Source organism: Arvicola amphibius, chromosome 13 (assembly GCF_903992535.2).
Source record: "Arvicola amphibius chromosome 13, mArvAmp1.2, whole genome shotgun sequence".
In the NCBI taxonomy this organism is placed as follows: domain Eukaryota; kingdom Metazoa; phylum Chordata; class Mammalia; order Rodentia; family Cricetidae; genus Arvicola; species Arvicola amphibius.
The window spans coordinates 71,149,800-71,161,634 of record NC_052059.1 but is presented as its reverse complement, the minus strand read 5'-3'; the positions used below and the strand labels follow the sequence as shown (position 1 = coordinate 71,161,634).

At 47.8% G+C, this 11,835-nt stretch overlaps 2 protein-coding genes across 3 annotated transcripts in view; both read left to right on the top strand.

The window, feature by feature from the left end:
* Nucleotides 1-771: 771 nt before the first annotated feature.
* On the top strand, nt 772-1,412 carry LOC119800396 (40S ribosomal protein S9-like). The gene is given in 2 exon segments (XM_038310558.1): nt 772-796; nt 799-1,412. Coding segments are annotated over 2 exon segments (573 nt in total). The 3' UTR covers nt 1,347-1,412.
* Nucleotides 1,413-10,557: 9,145 nt separating this feature from the next.
* The window catches only part of Kcnk5 (potassium two pore domain channel subfamily K member 5), a 42,341-nt gene continuing 41,063 nt past the window's right edge, over nt 10,558-11,835 (top strand). For both annotated transcript variants that reach the window (XM_038309860.1, XM_038309859.1), the window contains exon 1: nt 10,558-11,072. In XM_038309860.1, the coding sequence (XP_038165788.1) occupies nt 10,887-11,072 (186 nt within the window). In that variant the 5' untranslated portion in view covers nt 10,558-10,886. The remainder of the gene's footprint in view (nt 11,073-11,835) is intronic.

Below are 11,835 nucleotides of genomic sequence, written 5' to 3'. Positions count from 1 at the left end.
TAGTAGCAAGCTTCTCTTGTAAGCTCTTGCAAAGAAAGCCACTTCTGCTCAGAGGGTTTCACGCGTCCCGGGACTCTGGGGCTAAAGTCCTATGCATACCAAGTTCTGTTTATTGCCCGGTTTCTTCATGGATGTTGGCAAAGGAGGCAGAAATTCCAGAAATATCAATTCCTCTTTCCTCTTGGCACCTCTTCATCCTCCTCCCTTCCCCACCTTCATCTCAACCCGTTCTCAGGCCTTTGCCCCGCTGGTAGACAAGTGGCCAATTGTCTCCGGGATCTGGGGAGAGGCTGCACTAGGCCAGAAGAGGCTGCCTTGGGCTTTGAATATGGAACTCAGTGAGGCTTGCTGGGTGCTGGTTGTAGCCAGGAACACGCAGGGCAGGGGAGGCAAACTGAGGGAGAGACCCAGGTATGAGCAGAGGGTTCTGCAGAGGGGCAGAGGCACATGGCCATTGCCACTAAACTCCAGAAGGCAGTTGGTTCTGCACCACAGCACAAAACTACAAAGCGAAAACAAGAAGGCCCCAAAGCAGAAAAAACCACAATCTTCCCAGCAGCCTCTGAGTGACCCTTGTCCCATGCCTTCCTTCTGGGTTTCTGCATTTTGCTCCTGACTGTTGTCACCCATTCTAAAGGACCTTCGCTGGCTGGAAGCTGCAGTGATCAGAACACTTGCCTGTTTAACTCTTCCAAGCAGAATTTTTAAAATTAGTTTTCCTTTTTGTCGCGGTCGTGAGCTCCTAGGCGCGGCAGGTCTAGAGACGCCAACATGCCGGTTGCCAGAAGTTGGGTTTGTCTAAGACCTATGTGACCCCAAGGAGACCCTTCGAGAAGTTGCGTCTCAGGAACCAGGAACGGAAGCTCATCGGAGAATATTGGCTCCGGAATAAGCGTGAGGTGTGGAGAGTCAAATTTACCCTGGCCAGGATCCGCAAGGCCGCCCGAGAGCTGCTAACGCTGGAGGAAAAGGACCCACGGCGTCTTTCCGAAGGCAATGCTCTGCTGAGGCGACTTGTTCGCATTGGGGTGCTGGATGAAGAAAAAATGAAGCTGGATTACATCCTGGGCCTGAAGATTGAGGATTTCTTGGAGAGGCGGCTGCAAACCCAGGTCTTCAAGCTAGGTTTGGCTAAATCTATTCACCATGCCGGTGTGCGTCACATCAGGGTGCGCAAGCAGGTGGTGAATATCCCGTCCTTCATTGTTCGTCTGGACTCCCAAAAGCACATTGATTTCTCCCTCCGGTCTTCTTATGGTGGTGGCCGACCAGGCCGAGTGAAGAGGAAGAATGCCAAGAAGGGCCAGGGTGGTGCTGGAGCTGGTGATGATGAGGAAGAGGATTAAGTTAATGTCTCCCTGGACTGGAGAATTGTCTAGTTTTCCAGTTGGCTAATAAAATAGAATTAACACTTGAAAAAAAAATAAAATTAGTTTTCCTATGTGCTCCCCATCTGGCAGTCTTGGTGAAACTACAGATTTCTCCCGGGTATCATGGTTTTAAAGACATGAAATAAAAAGACACCAGTGTTAGAAAGGCCACCAGTTATGTTAAGTTACAAGTTCAGCTATCACAAGTTTCCAGGCTGGACATAGGGATGTAGCTCAGTTGGTAGAGAGCTTGCCCTGTGTGCAGGAAGCACTGGGCTTGATTTCCAACACTGCATAAACCAGTGTGCCTCTGGTGAACGCCTGTAATCCCAGAACTCAAGTGGAGGCTGCCGAATTGGAAGTTCAAGGTTATCCCCAGCTACATAGTGAGGCCAGCGTGGGATACAGGAAACCCTGTCTCAAAACATTTTTTTTTCAGAGTTTAAGTACGCTTCAGTTGGTAAAGCATTTGTTTAGTACATGCAGAACACAATGTTAAATGACTGGCACTGGCAAAACATTTTCTTACATACTTTATTTCTGATTTCTAAAGGAGACAAGAGGAAACTGGCCTCAAATAGGGGGCAGTGTGAAAAGTTATTCTGAAAAGTTGTCCTCGGCTGGGTGTGGTGGTGTAGACTTTAATACCAGCACTGCAGAGGCAGAGGCAAGTGGATTTTTGTGAGTTTGAAGTCAGCCTATTTCAACAAAAATTAAAAATAAAAATAAAAAGGTATTTCTCTGACCGCCACACTTACACCGTGGCATGTGTGTGTCTCATACATGCAAAATAAATTTTAAAAATTGAAATATACAATGCACCATAAACAGTTGCTACCACAGAACGGTTGTCCTTATGGAGTGCCTTCTTGTCCTCAGCACATCTATTCTCACTGATGGCTACTGCCAAAGAGACCCAGGGACCAGCGGGGACAGGCCATCTTTAAAAGAGATGGTTCACGTTACAGAAAAAACTGCTTTCAACAGGGCAGGGAGCCAAGGAAGATGTTCCCCAGAGTTGCCTCCTCACCTGATACTGAAAGGAGGAGCAGCGGGGCCGGTGTGTTGCAGGAAACAGGAGGCTTCCAGGGAGTAGAGAGGCCACAGGGAAGGACAGTAGAGACCGTGGACAACCCATGGCAGAGAAGAGCCAAGGGCTTTGTGCTCACCACAAATACCTTGAGCAAGCTGTTTCCTCTTTCTGAACCTCAGTTTCCTTATCTGTAAAAGAGGCTAGCAGTCCCTCATGGTGTCCTTTTCTCTATTAAATGAGACAGTATTAATAAGGAATCAATGTTTTGTCTGTCTCATCTTGTGTCATATTTATTAAATATATAGCTCTAGTGAACCTTTTAAAGGCATCTTATTGGAACTGGAGAGGTAGTTCAGTAGTTAAGAATCCTCTTGAGGGCTGGAGTTTGGTTCCAGCGCCCAGACAACTCTCGCTCCAAGGGATCTGGTGTCCTCTTCTGTCCTCCAAGGGCACCCACACTCATGTGGCATGTATACACAAACATACACACAAGTAAAAACTAAAAGAAACCTAAATAAATCAAATATCTTATGATAGGAACAGACAAATTGTGCTCATTTGAATTTGCCCCCGTACTCACCCTTTTCTTCCTTTCTTGTTTCTTCCATCTGCAGGAGTATATTCCACCGTCTTCCCTGCCAAAGGTCTCTATAGAACCTTCCAGTTAGAACCAAACTTGCAAGGGCTCAGAGTGGGAGAAGAGAATAGAAATCTTGTGGACTTCAGAAATGGTGTCAAATTCTAACGTGCAGGCTCACAGGTACACTGCCCTCCCAGGAGCAGTGGCCGTAGATTCACGAAGTACTCATGAAAACAGAGCACAGACATACAATTTACCATGTCTTATTGTTACATCCTTGTCTGGGTTTGAAAAGAGGTCTTAGGGGGAAGGCAACATTTCAAAGAAATTACTTTCAAATGGGTGGGATTCAGAATCAGTGGCCCTTGGGGACAGAGGCTTTGGGTTGGGGGCTCCAGCCATGCCCTGTGATGGTACAGAAACAGCTTCAGGTACTTCTGAATTAGTCATACTGGAGTGGGGTGGTCTTGGGACTGAGCAGCTTTTTCCTGTTAGTGGAAATTGTAGGTGAAATTCTGCTATTTTCTGTTTAAGGAAAGGACGTTGAGGGACTGGGAGATGGGTCAGTGGATAAGGTTGAGGATGAGGGTTCAAATCCCTAGAGCTACTGTAAAAACCAGTGAGCATAGTAGTCAACCTGTAATCACAGCTCTTGCAGGGCAGAGATGGGATTCTTAGGACAAGCTGGCTAGCTGGACTTGACACTTGACAAGTTCTGGGTTCAAGAGACCTTGCCTCAATAAACAAAGTGAAGAGTGAATGAGGAAGACAGCCAATGTTGGGCCTTGACCTCCACACACACATGCACACTGTGTACCCACACATGTATGAAGGTGCTTATATGTAGACATGCACACCACATAAATGAACACATGAAAAAGAGTGGTAGTAGGGCCCTTTCAAATGATGGTGGAGACCTACGTGAAGTCTTCAAACACTAATCCTTCCGGACTGGTGCTTGGCTCTCCTTTGGACTGTAGTAGTTGACTGGCTCTCAGAGCAAAGGGTATGTAGCTTTGCCACTCAGAGCAGCTGAAACCCTGCCAAGACAATGCTTACTTCATTTAATCACTGCCCCTTAGCCACATTGTTCTCCTCTATGCCTGACTGATTCTTGAAACTTCCAATGTCTTACAGCAAATTTGTAATGTCTATTATTCCTGGCCTTGAAGTCTTGTGGGTATTGAACAGGAACGCAGAAAGTGGGCATCCTTGTCTTGATGCTGGTTTATGTGGGCTTGTTGCATATTGCCTTCTTTATGTTGATATAACTCTCCCCTTTTGCCTAGATTCCTCAGGACTTTATCATGAAGGGGTATTAGATTTTGTCAAAGGCCTCTTCTGCATCGAATGAGAGAATCATTGCAGTTCCTGCCTTTGAACCTGTTTATGTGATGATTTACATTTACTGATTTACATTCATTAACCTGTCTCTGTAGCTCCCTGATAAAGCCTGGTTGACTGCAGTAGATCTTTTTGATGTGTTTTTGAGTCAGTTTGCAAGTACTTTATTGAGAACTTTTGCTTCCATGTTCATTTGAGAGATCGGCCAATAATTTTCTCCTTCCTTCCTTCCTTCCTTCCTTCCTTCCTTCCTTCCTTCCTTCTTTCCTTCCTTCTTTTCTTCCTTCCTTCTCTCCCTGATTCAAGTTCCTAAAAGATGAGTTTCCTATAACTTTGATTTCTTGACAATCACCCAGAATATACAGCCATGACCATCTGCTTGTTAGGACATGACTAACTACTGATTTTGGCTTTTGTAACCTCTTTATGCAGATACTCAAAGTCTTCTTGTGGTTTTTTCCTTTAAAAACCCTTCCCTCATTACTCTTCTCAAGGCACATCTTGGCTTAGAGACTATACCCCTGCTGGCAGTTTTAATAAATTAATATGTAAGAGTTAGCCAATAAGAAGCTAGAGCTCATGGGCCAAGCAGTGTTATACTTAATACAATTTCTGTGTGATTATTTCGGGTCTATGTGGCTGGGAATCAACAAGTGGCTCTCTCCTTTTGCAATCACACCTTTATAACTTGCAAGTACTCATCTTAATAACTTGTACTTGTATTTTGTTGAAATTTGTTTGGCGAGGCTATTCTTTTAAACTAGCAAAACCTCTCAGCTGTCAAACTGCATCGGAGATCTTTGAGAAGGATAAAATTTTAATTGAGTTATTGATTAAAAAATGGCAGAGAACTTACTTGGTTGGCACCTAGAGCTACTCCTCATGGTCTTCCATGGTTGCTGAGGGTTGTATTTTTCTTTTCCTGTTTTGTGCAGGGCCTGTCAGGCTCCAGAAGATACTGTGGGCTAGAAATCTGTAGGAAGACAAGCCTATCTTCACCTGAGGAGCTAGGCTGTTGATTCCAGTGATTCTGTCCATGTCTGGAGATCTTCAGTTTAGATAAAAGGCAGTTTTTCCAGTGGTCAGTGCTTGGCAGTTGAAGCAAATTGCAGATGGATGTTGTTTTGTGCCCATTTTTCTTCTTTCTTCTTTGGAGGAAATTGAGTGCTGCTGCTAGGAGCCAACTTGTCTTTTTATTATAAAAACGTTTTTAATAATTAAGCATTTAAATGCCATATTCCCCAGATCTCTGAGTAGATGAAGGCTGTTTGCCAGATATAGATGAGTTACAACTATAGTATAGAATCTGCCTGGAGAGCTGAGTCTGAGCTTGACCGTACTGGCTCTCAACTTAACAGGTAAAGCAGGGTTGGATTAAACATATAGTATTTTATGTAAGAGACTTAAAAGTACATACCAATTTAAGACATGTGACTTATTGCTTTGTAGTCTGGAATGAGATACAATGAACAGACAATTATAACATTTAACAGTGAATACAGGTGTATTTAAGTTACATGTATGAACACAGTGAACAGGAATTGGGCAAAGTGGATACTCTTGGTGAGCCCTACCAAAGGCATGCCACTGTGTAAAACAGACATGTAACAGAGTCAACACCAGGAAACCTTAGTAAAGATGGTGGGTCATGGTCACCTGACTTGACTCTCAGTTAAGACAGCAGTGAAGTCACCTGACCTCAGTTAAGATGGTGGTAAGGTCACCTGACCTCAGTCAAAATGGCAGTGGTCATATGTTGTATGGAAGAGAGACCTAGAGGCATGATCTGCCCTGTCACTGAGCCGCCATGCCATAAGCCGCAGTGGGGAGCAAAAGGCTGGAATTGAAAACAGCCACCTCAAGGATCCCACCAATCTTGTTGGCAGCAGTAGCGGTGCCAGGGACAGTTTGAAGAAAAGAAGAGCTGGCGGGACACCAGTGGAGTGAGGGTTTATATCATAATTGAAAACATGAAAACCTGTGAAAACAGCGACACCACAGGCTTATAGGGGCGTCTCCCTTCTATAGGTGGGGTGTGAAAATGGCAGTGACACCCAAAGCCTATAGAAAGATGTCTCTTGTCTACAGGCTGGATGTTGAAGCCTGACTGGCTCCAGTTGGGGCCACAGAGGCCTAGAGGCTCCTCTGAGCAGTCTCTCACAGCAGGGACCCCTGACAAGTGTTCCGAAAGAAAAGAAAAGAAAAATCTGAGGACCCTGGGCCCCCAGCACAATTGTGAAGTGCTAGCATGGGAGGACTGACCCCAGGTCGTCGCTTTTAGCTACGGAAGGCAAACAGAGATGAATGTCAGTGAAGGGCTCAACCATAGCCATGAAGGCTGTTATTGGGGGCTGGAAGGGGAGAACTCACCACCAAAGCTGCTGGTGTGTGTAGAGGTCGGTGTTCAGGCAGATAGAACGCAGAGCTGTTGTAAAGAAACCTGGCTCCTGAGCCCAGGGTTCCATGTGTCCTCAGCTGGCCCATTTGTGGGCTACAGGGAACATGGAGAGCCTAACCGAGTCACCAAGCACCAATGTTATGGTTTAAATAAAAACTCTGTGCTGTCCCCAAGTGGCAGCGGTGGGCAGCGGGTCCTGAGACCATAGCAGGCTATGAAGGCAGCTGGGTCCCAGGAAGGGAGCCCCCGAGTGGCCTGCAGGCCATGAGGGCCAGCAGGTCATAGGCATGAACCTCATGGTAGGTAAGAGACTGAGACAGATAGGCACGCCATGTAGAATGAGGTTGGATATTTATTTAATGGGTTATGGGAGGGAGAGAGAGAGAGAGAGAGAGAGAGAGAGAGAGAAACTGAGGGGGAGAGATGGGAAGGAAGAGGCTTGAGCTGCAAGCAGGAAGGAAGATTTGCCTGCCTTGGCAATGGATGGGAGTGGGGGTGGGGAATGGGGGTGGAGGGGAGTGGGGGAATTTGTCTCTTAAAGGGACATGACAGACCATTACACTGGGTGCCCTACTGTTTAGAGAAGAGATACAGCTCGTGTTAGCAGTGTCCATGCTCCTGGTATCCTGGGGAAAGCATGATATAAATATGAGACCAGGGAGAAGAAAAAGAGCGAAGAAATATATTCAAGTGGGAAAGAGACAAACTAGAGAGCAAGAGGCAAGAGAAGAGAAAGCTAAGAAAAGGAGTGTGGGGAGATACAGAAAGGTGAGGGCTGGAACCACAGAGGAAGATGGACAGACAACATCCTGGACACAGGGAAGGCCAGAAAGAAAAATGTAACAGGAGATGGAGGCTCAGAGAAGAAGGAAAGAGAAACTAAAAATGAAAACATTTTTGAATAATGGAGCTGGAGAAACAGCTTTTAGTTGGAGAGGTATTTGCTGCATAAGCACGAGGCCCTGGTGTCAACACCTGGGACCTGCATCTGAAGGAGAAGCAGAGGGTGGCAGTGTGCTGGATCCCAGTGCTGGCAAGTAAGAGAGGGTGATCTCCAGGAGGCTCCTAGGCCAGTCAGTCTAACCTAATCAGCCAGCTTCAGGTCAGTGAAAGAGACTGTCTCAAAAAGTGAATCTGGGGCTGGAGTGATGGTTCAAAGGTTGAGAGTGCATGCTGCTCTTGCAGAGGACCCAAGTTCAGTTCCCAGCACTTATATGGGGGCTTAGGCTTGCTTGTTCCAGGGGATCCAGTGCACTTTCTGGCCGCTGTGGGATCCTGCATCCGCATGGTGCATATAAATTCATAAAGGCTCACATTGACATATAAATAAAAATAAGCAATATTAAAAAAATCTAGAAAGTACCTAAAGAGGCTGACATCTGACCTCATGCATGTATGTGCCCTCTGAGAGGGAGGGAGGGAGGGAGGGAGGGAGGGAGGGAGGGAGGGAGGGAGGGAGGGAGGGAACTTTGAATGAAGATCAGTTCGACCCAGTGTATGCGGCAGTGTTTTTGTAAGGCAGTGAAGTGGAAATAAGAGAGGCCCCTTCTTTCCTTCCCAGGAGGAGAGAACAGCTGCCAGGGCAGACAGAAATGGTAGATAATTTTCTGGAGGGTCAGGTGACCTTTCCACCTGTGCTTACCATAAACTGGTTGAAGCATTCATATCCCACGCAGCTCCTGACTTTATCACAAAGGAGAGGTCTGGGCACACCTGGGACAGACATCTGGTCTCCATGGCCAGTTGAGGTCTGGAGAGTGAGGCCGTGAGACTGGGGTTCAGACTACAGGAGGGATGTTGGAGGGTTAGGTGTTAGAAAAGGTAGAGAAGAAAAACCTGCTTAGGATAGATAGGAAGGGGTCCTCTGGAGAAGTCACCCCAAGGCCAGGTCCAGGGTTAGCCAAGTTCCAAGGGAACAGACAGGCAGTGTAGGTCTCTGGGATGCAAAATTATGAAGCCTGGGTTTTCTTTTTTGTTTATTTATTTAATTTATTTATCCAATGTGTGTGTGTGTGTGTGTGTGTGTGTGTGTGTGTGTGTGTGAAACCACCGAGGTCAGAGGAGAACCATGGGCCCCCCTGGAACTGGAGTTACAGGCTGTTGTGAACTGCAATTTATTTGCCTGGGTCATCTGTAGTAGCAGTAAGTCTCTAACTGCTAAGTCATGTCTCCTGCCCTGGAAGCCAGGGTTTTCTCTATTTCCTGTTTAGGCTTCTCCCTCAGGACATTCTCTGAATCTACAAACAAGATCTACAAACAAGATCTATGCCAGGACCTCATGCCAGGCATGGTGGCAACATTTTTAATCCCAGCATTTGGGAAGTAGAGGCAGGTGGATCTTTGTGAGTTTGAGTCTAGCTTGGTCTACATGGTGAGTTCCAGGACAGCAAGAGCTACTTACTGAGACTCTGTCTTAACAAAACAAAACAGAAAAAAACAAAAAAAATCAACGATTGATCAGTAATGTAGATACATCCTTAGTCCTTCAGCTCCAGCAAGTCTTGGGGATCCACATACAAACTCCTTGCAACTCTTGCCTGTGAAGATTAATCATCTGTCTCCACAAAAAGAAGAGGACAGAGCTAGGGAGGTTGGCCTCTGCTGCACCTGCCTCCACAGAGGTCTGAGGTGAGACAGTCTGTGGTTCCAGTACCTCCAACCTCTGATTTGCCCTTTTGGGGACTGCACAAACTATTCTGCTAGGGCTTCTATTTCTTTACTGGGAAGTGGATCTAACAACAAACCCAAACATGAAATCTGTCCAGTAAAGCAAGCAAAGTGAGAAATAGCCCAGATTTTTTGATATATATTCTCACACCTTCATTGTACTTATTATCAAGTGTTTATTATTTCTAAGACAAGGGTTTACTCGGTAGCCCTGGCTGGCCTGGACCTCTCTTTGTAGACCAGGCTGGCCAAGAACTCGTAGAAATATGCTTGAGTTTGCCTCCTGAATGCTGGGATTAAAGGTGAGAACCGCCACGATTGGACTTGTTTATATTTGAGCTAAGGTTTCACTATGTAGTTCTGGCTGGCCTGGAACTGGCTGTGTAGACAAAGTTGGCCTCAAGTGCACAGAGATTCGCCTGCCTCTAGTTGGGACTAAAGGTGCACGCCATCACTACATCTGACTGAGTGTTTATTACTAGTTGTTACCTGTTGGTTTGTGGATAGACGCATCACTGAGCAGAAGACATTTCTAGACTCTCCGAGAGTTGGTATTTCAGCTGTGGTAGGGAGGTGGGGCGCGGGGGGGGGGGCGGAGTGGTGTTGTAATTTTAAGTAGACTTGGGAGTAAGGCGCTAGCAATGTGGGTGTGGTTGCCTGCTGCCTTTCTCAAATGCTGAGAGAATACAGACCATCTGGTTGGGTTCTTCGCCTGTCTGTAGTTGAGATTAGTTTCCGGTAATCCTAATTTAAATAGGTTCCCTTTACTCTAGACTGGTAGGTAAGTGTGTAAGCCCCAGGAATAGGTGAGGAACCTAAGATCTCTGGGAAGAAACATCTGTACATGAGAGTAACACTAGCAATGTATTTCTGACCTCGGCAGTAAGGTGCACGGCCGTTTTAGCTAATTATATCAATTGCTAACACACAACTGGACTCCTGTAGACCGTAAATTCTGCGACAATACGGGTCGTGGAGGTCTGGGCGAACCACTCAGCCTTGTCCTGGACACAGGCGCCTGGAGCGTGGAGAGCTCGGTGCCTGGGGCAGGGACTTCAGGCGTTCTCTGGGCGGGGAGAAGGGCGGGTTCTGAGCTGGGCCACACCCACTTCAGGGTCTGGCGCGGGCGGGCTGATCACTGCTTAAAGAGCGGTGCGGAGGCGCGCTCACCATACTGTCGCGCGCACAGGGCAGCACACGTGTCTACCGGTGTGGGTTCTGAGTTTCACCCTGTCGCTCAGAATCGAGAGATTGTGGGTGGCCCCAGACCCCTTTTGGTGTACGCTCACCCTGGCCTGCGTGAGCGTGATCCACGCAGTTCACTGCGCTCACGGAGCCAACTTGGTCTAGCAACTGTCCCGGGAGCGGCGCGCGGGGGGTACCGGGCACTGCGCATGCGGAGCTCCAAATTCAAACAGCTGTGTCAGGGCTGCTGGACTGGTGGACCGCTGTAACTAGGGGACGCTTTCACCAGGAGGTGGCCACTGAAGAGCCATGGTGGACCGGGGTCCCCTGCTCACCTCGGCCATCATTTTCTACCTGGCCATCGGGGCGGCGATCTTCGAAGTGCTGGAGGAGCCTCACTGGAAGGAGGCCAAGAAAAACTACTATACACAGAAACTGCATCTACTGAAAGAGTTTCCGTGCCTGAGCCAGGAAGGCCTGGACAAGATCCTACAGGTGAGCCGTCGGTCGCCTGAATCACCCACATGCACCTGAAACATTTGGGGCTACAGCGGCGTTTTAGGGGAGATCCCCCTCCTACGACTTCAGATGACAACCTCCCAGCCCCAACGAGAGGTCCCGGGTGGTGAGAAAATTCCCCATTAGGTGTCTGGTTGAAAAGATCTGTGTCTCTAGGCTAGAGACAAGGGGATTCCCCACGCGCGCAGACTTGGTCAGAACCTAGTACGTTCCGAGAAATTTTGGGGTTGAATCCAGGGTGAACTGGGCCTTGTGGTGGCTCAGTGTGTGTGTGCGGGTGCCTCCCTCTTCGGAGGGAGGCTGTGGGGCGGATAAAGGCGTTTATCTTTCCTTGGAGACGCTCCCGGAGCCCGGGAGCACAGCCGGGTGCCACCCCTCGCGTCTCCACCTCCTGCTCCAGGGCGGTTGCCGCGCCCGCTCGACCTTTCTTAAGAAGCCCCCAGAGCCGTCGCGGGCAAAGACTTAAACCCGCGGGTCGCTGCTCTCAAGAGTTGGGCAGGGGGCTCTGACGTGTCCTGAGTGCCCCGGAGGAAGGTCTGTGGCTGGAATGCCGCGGAGGCTCCCAGTCTTCCGGGAAGTCTTATCAAGTTAAGACGTCCCACAAAGACGCGGAGTTAAAAACTTTGTCAAAGTAGCAGGTTGCACAAACGAACACAAACCCAGGCAGTCCCTTTTCTGGGAGGGAGAAGAGTGCGTGTGAGAGGAAGTTTCTTCAGTGTTGGTTTGTGGAGTCTTTTAT